At 57.0% G+C, this 5,625-nt stretch overlaps 2 protein-coding genes across 2 annotated transcripts in view; one reads left to right on the plus strand and one right to left on the minus strand.

Moving 5' to 3' along the window:
• The window catches only part of VOLCADRAFT_105357 (uncharacterized protein), a gene marked incomplete at its 3' end in the record, with an annotated part of 7,323 nt that extends 5,380 nt beyond the window's left edge, over positions 1 to 1,943 (minus strand). The window contains exons 1-4 of the mRNA XM_002952079.1: positions 1,697 to 1,943; positions 1,503 to 1,579; positions 1,033 to 1,044; positions 311 to 728 (exon numbers count right to left, since the gene is read on the minus strand). Coding sequence (XP_002952125.1) covers positions 311 to 728; positions 1,033 to 1,044; positions 1,503 to 1,579; positions 1,697 to 1,772 — 583 coding nt within the window. The 5' untranslated portion in view covers positions 1,773 to 1,943. The remainder of the gene's footprint in view (positions 1 to 310; positions 729 to 1,032; positions 1,045 to 1,502; positions 1,580 to 1,696) is intronic.
• Positions 1,944 to 2,152: 209 nt separating this feature from the next.
• Positions 2,153 to 5,625, plus strand: VOLCADRAFT_105358 (uncharacterized protein; the record flags this gene model as incomplete). The annotated part of the gene is made up of 5 exons (XM_002951999.1): positions 2,153 to 2,185; positions 2,426 to 2,525; positions 3,751 to 3,821; positions 3,984 to 4,151; positions 4,834 to 5,625. 5 exons carry the CDS (start codon positions 2,153 to 2,155, stop codon positions 5,623 to 5,625), a joined length of 1,164 nt encoding a protein of 387 aa, XP_002952045.1.

Genomic DNA, 5,625 nt, shown 5'->3' on the forward strand with positions numbered 1-5,625 from the left:
TTCACCACCACGCCTTGCTACCAAACCATAGCCAACTTGTCGCGACACACACACACACACACAAGCACATACATATATACATACACACATACACGCACGCACATACATATATACATACACACATACACACACACGCACACACATCATACCAGGGCCGGGCCGGGCCGGGCAACGACAACAATCTCATCCCCCCACCGCCACTTTCCATCCAGTGTATAACACAAAAGAGGTTCAACACTCGCCTCAAGTTCGCAACCGCCACACAGACACAAAACGGCTCTGGAACAGACACCCGCCCACCCCTACCCACCCGCAGCCGTAATCACGCAGCTCTGCTCCGGAACTATCCGTACGGCAATGATGTTGACGCGGTGCACCTCTGCGGGCACCTCCGCCGCCACAACCCGACTCGCGAAATCGCCGTCACCGGACCGCAACAACCGCAGTGCTTCCTCCTGCCGCTGCCGCTGCTGCTGCCGCTGCTGCTGCTGCAGGTGCCGACTCCCCTCCGCGTTTTGGCCGTGTCGTGAAAACCCGCACGCGTCCCCCCTCGGATCTGCCGCAGCGCCGCCACCACCATCACCCCGCTTATTGGCCGCTCTGCTGCTGCCACAAGGGTTCCCCCCTTCGCGGCGGTCATCACCACCCTCCTCCACCTCCTCGAGCTGATGTTCCTCCTCCACCTCCTCGAGCTGCTGTACACGCTCTTCGACATGTCGCCACACTAGCTGCCGGGAGTTAGGGTTGGTTGGAGGTTAATTATCAGAGTGTTGAGGGGGGGAGTTAAGGGAGGGGGGGAGTTAAGGGAGGGGGGGAGTTAAGGGGGGGAGGAGTTAAGGGGGGGGGAGTTAAGGGGGGGGGGAGTTAAGGGGGGGGGAGTTAAGGTAGGGGGGGGAGTTAAGGGGGGGGGAGTTAAGGGAGGGGGGAGTTAAGGGGGGGGAGTTAAGGTAGGGGGGGAGTCAGGAGCACAGAGGAGCTCAGCTACGGCTTGGAGAACGTCTGCCACAGACGTGACGGGACCCCGCCACAGACCTTGGGAAGGGGCTGAGAGGGCGGGTTGGGTTGGGTTGGGTTGGGTTGGGTTGGGTTGGGTTGGGTTGGGTTGGGTTGGGGTGGGGCCGTTGTGTCGTGGGAGGTGTGGGGCAGTGTGGGGGTGCCGCGCACGAACCGCGTCGGCTACCCCGGGCTTATTTTCTCAAAGAATATCTACATATGATCTGATTAGGGTTTTGATTAGTTTGGTTTTTTTCAGTTAGTTTTTAGTTCGTTGGGGGTGGTTGGGGTGGGTAGGTTCCAGACATCAGCACATTGCGCACATGAGGGAGGTCAGCTGGAGGGGGTTGGAGAACAGGGGGCGGCGCGTGCGGAGGAGCCCGGGATGACGATGGATGATGGATGACGGAGGGCGTGTGTGCCCCGGGGGGGGAAAGGGGGAGGGGGAAGGGGGGAACGCAGTTTCTTCTGTGTTCTGTTGTGTCCTCTCATCTAATCGCTTCCCCCACCTGCATTAGCTGAGAAGCCTCTGGAAGCTGGGATTCGTCGTAGATCAAACCGACCTCTTTCTCTAGCGCTTTGAGGGCTGGGTGGGAGAGGCGGAAGGGGGATCGGTTTTGAAAGGGAGGAGTTGGTCGCAGGTGGCGGTGAATATTTTGTTTTGCGGAGTTGTGTAACTGCTGCAGAGTCCGAGGTTGCGCACCGTTGTGCAGGCCAGTCTCGTGCATCCATTGCATTACGTAGGCTCGGGCCACGACATCAGGGTCCGACAAGTCCATTTCACCAGCTAATGAAAGATTGCCGCAGGCCTTTGTCCGATGATACTAATCCTGGGCCAAAAAGCTTCCCTTGATCACAAGTCCGACATAGCTTGCAGGGTTATAGTTTCGGCCGAATCGCCAGATGATGTCGTCCTCCAGAGAAATACAGTAAGCTACATCACTAATGCACGGCATACTGTTGCGTTGGGATGCCGCCAAGCTTAATGGTAGGCTTTAGAGGCACCCCTAGCCTTTTCTGACCGGTGTTTTACAACTTCCGGGTTCAGCGAACTGCTGGATCGAGCTCCGGAACCGTGCGTACTTTAACGCGGAATTGAGAACACATTTGACGTCCATTCCAGCGTGGGTCGTGTAAATTCTTAAAGGCCTTCTTACAAATGGTCTGGCTGTACACAGTGCTAGTGTTTTTCGTAAGTGGCTGAGCAGGACTACCGGCTACCAATGGTATTGCTCCCGCCTAGGCTGGGCCCACTGGACTGAACCAATTACGACTCACTCTCCGGATGTGTCTCCCTGACCCCTCCGCGTCGCAGCCTCTCCCATTTTGCGCGCCCGCTTCCCCCTCTCACTGCATAATCCGCCTCTCCGCCCGCTCGTTCTAATCTGCTGCTCCCCCTCTCCCTTCCCCCCTTTCCCCCTTTTCCCCTCAGGCTGAACCGGCTCCTGGGTGCAGGTCGGGTCCCTCCCTGTACTGCCCGCCTTTCAGGAACCCTTTTTTCCGTTCCCCTTTCTGCTTCCAAGCAATCAGAGGTCGGTGTCTCTCGGGTGCGCTGCGACCTGCTGGGGCCCATCCCGGCAGATGCATCCTTCTTGAGGACAGGACAGGACAGGTCAGGACCTAGATTGATCCTCTTGTGCTCTAATTTTAACTTCGCAAGGTTGGCTGTACAGTCAGCTGGCCATTAATTAAGCTACCCACGTCAATGATGGGCAGGCGAATCCAAAACGCCAAACCTCTCAGGGGCCACTCAGGTGTTTGTTGAGTTATGTGGAGTTGCTGGCGTCTGGAAAGTGCGTCGTCAGCGTGTCGTACGGCATAGGAGTGCAAAAAGCGTGTGACGGTTTGAGCTCGCGCAGGCTTTTTGCTGCACATATCCGCCTGCTTGATTCACCGCATGTTTCGTGGTATGTCTTAAATTAGCGCTCTGTAAAAAGGTGACTGAGCCGGGTCTGGCTTTCGGAGCGCTTCGGACGCGGGTTTGTTGGTTTACCAGGGAAAAGTGAACCGCATACCGGCACACAGTACGCAGGTGAATGGGTAGCATTCAATATCTGTTAGCTTGTCGGCCCTTTAAAATTGACAGAGTTAATATTGTAGGACAGTTCGATCCAGACTCAATCAAGCCCAGGCGGCCGAACACAATTTTTTTGCCTCGCAAGCTAAAGCTGGTATCTAGTGGCGCCGCTTCATCTCCCTATGACACGGCTCTACTCCCCCTAGTCCTGGCTATCTGTGATGGGCTATCCCATTGTGGTAAGTCAGTAAGACGATGCCTGCTATACGTTTCCACACAAATTCAGGTACGGGATTGCCCGATTTCGTCGTCGTGGCAGACCAGTAATGCAACTTTTTTATCGCGACTTACATAGGGCTGATGATATAAATTATGGATTGCACGCCTCACGGAACATGACATGCACGCTGAGATTTTGCGCCATTCTCATCCTCAGGGATATCTAAGGCCCTACCGACTTCACCTTATTGCCATGTCCTTGCCTGTAGCTTTTGCGCACATGTCAAGGTCATTCAAGGACGCAAGAGCCATGGAGACTCCTAGCATGGTGAAGCAAATGTCAGACCCACGAGCTGGCTGTGCACTAAATCTTTAACAAAGAGTGGATTGGGATTGCTGCTATACTTAAAAAAAGATAAGAAATGTCTCCGATAATCCATTGAGTGTATGCCGGGCGAGGACGATTTCCTCAGCGCCCACCGTAACACTCACTACGCCTCATACCACGTCTGGGCCTCAAGGCAAGACGGCAGACAGCAAGGGTCTGAAGTCGCTCAGCGGGCAAAAATGCAACCAGCTGTTTATGGCACGCGTAAGTTCGTTTGGGGCTTGCGGGATGTGAGCTTGGGCAAACTGTCATTGTGCTCATCAGCGTACAACGTGTATATGTGTATGACAATCTAATTTACCTAAGACTTTTTAAATGCCCTTTGTCGATGCAGCGGGCTCCTTCGCGGGACGCCGTGCCATGCAGCCCCCGGGCGGAGTGTCTTCCATCAGCTTCGGCGGCGGTGGCGGTGACTCCTCAGCGGGCTACGGGGCCTCCTCATACAGCAACCAACAATACTCTGCCCAGGCGAGCTGCGGGTATAGTGCCGGTGTGGGTATTGCCGCCGGTGGCAACAACATGGCAGGTGTAGGTGTGAGGACCACAGCCCACAATCAGCCTCCTGAGGGGTTGACCTCTCCTGGCCGGAATTCAGAGCTTATCATCTAATGTTGTACATCTTCGCTGACCGAAACACATGAGGAGCGGGAAGTGCAGAGGATGGGCCCCTAGGAAGGGGGGGCCTTTACGGAGGCTCTCCTCCGCAGCTCCCCATCTGCCTGTCTGTCTGTCTGTCTGTCTACTGAGGACGGCTGTGGGCGCGTTATGATAAGATAAGGTACCCCCACCGGTACACTGCGTGCGGTGGCGCAGCTCTTACCTCGCCTACTTCAAGGACCACCGCCACGATGCGACGAGGCAGCACAGCGCCGCGGGCCGCTGAGGGGCCGCCGAGGGTATTCCGCGCATCCATCCATTGGCCCCGTTGGGCGTTTCAGTTGGGGGGGGCTGGTAGTGGTGATGTCGCTTTAGTAACCCTCCGTTCCCTAAAACAGAAGATTTTTGGGTCAAATTCCCCCCTGGGGTAGCTTTTCGATAGTAGTAAGATTATCCTTAAAAAATGAACCTCAACCGGGTTTGCATTGATAAAAAGGCATTGATATGGTTGAGATAAGGTTATTAATAGAGTTATTGATTTATGACACAACCTGTGAGCCGTTGAGGAGTTTGTTGGACCTTTGTTTTATTTTCGCTTCCTGTGCCATTGGTCTTACAGGCGGGGTACGGCGCGTACGGCGGGTACGGCGGATCCGGAGCGGCCGATCTCTCAGCGCAGCTGAACCTGCCACCGATCAACCAGCGGCGACCGCCTTCAGGTGGACGACGCGCCGTGTCACAACCCGCAGCAATGCCCTCGTCGTACTCTTCGTACAATGCCGCAGCAGCATCGCCGTACACTGCCGCAGGCGGCTATGGGGGTAGCAGCGCCTATGCAACTCCTGGCGCCGGTAACGGCTACGGGGCCGGCTACGGAGGCGGAGGTGGCGCGTATGCAGCCACACCGAGCAGTAGCTATACTCCCCCGTACAGCGCGTACGGCGCAGGGTCGTCGTACGGCGGTACGCCAGCAGCGGGCGGCAGTAGCGCCTACGGTGTGTCGTCGTCTTATGGTAACCCCGGCTCCCCTGGCGCCGGCGCGTTCGGCAGCAGTTATGCTGGGGGTGGAGGGGCCGGGTCTGCTGCCGGATCGTACGGAAATGGCGGCTACGGCAGTAATGCGTACGGCAGCAATGCGTACGGCGGTAGCGCATATGGTGGTGCTGGTGCCAGTTACGGGGCAGGGAACTACGGTCAGGCCGGTCGGTACGGCGGGGCAGGGTACGGGGCCCCGGCCGGTGGGGGCTACGGGGGAGGGTACGGAGACGGCGGCGGCGGCGGCGGTGGCGGTGGTGGCGGTGGCGTCCACATGAGCCCCAAGGCCGACTTTTCCCCGGCTAAAGGCGCGTTTTGCGGAAAGGTTGTGCTGCAGCCCCCCGGGGGGAAGACCAGCATCAACCTGTTCGGGTGA

Source organism: Volvox carteri (assembly GCF_000143455.1).
Source record: "Volvox carteri f. nagariensis unplaced genomic scaffold VOLCAscaffold_27, whole genome shotgun sequence".
In the NCBI taxonomy this organism is placed as follows: Eukaryota; Viridiplantae; Chlorophyta; class Chlorophyceae; order Chlamydomonadales; family Volvocaceae; genus Volvox; species Volvox carteri.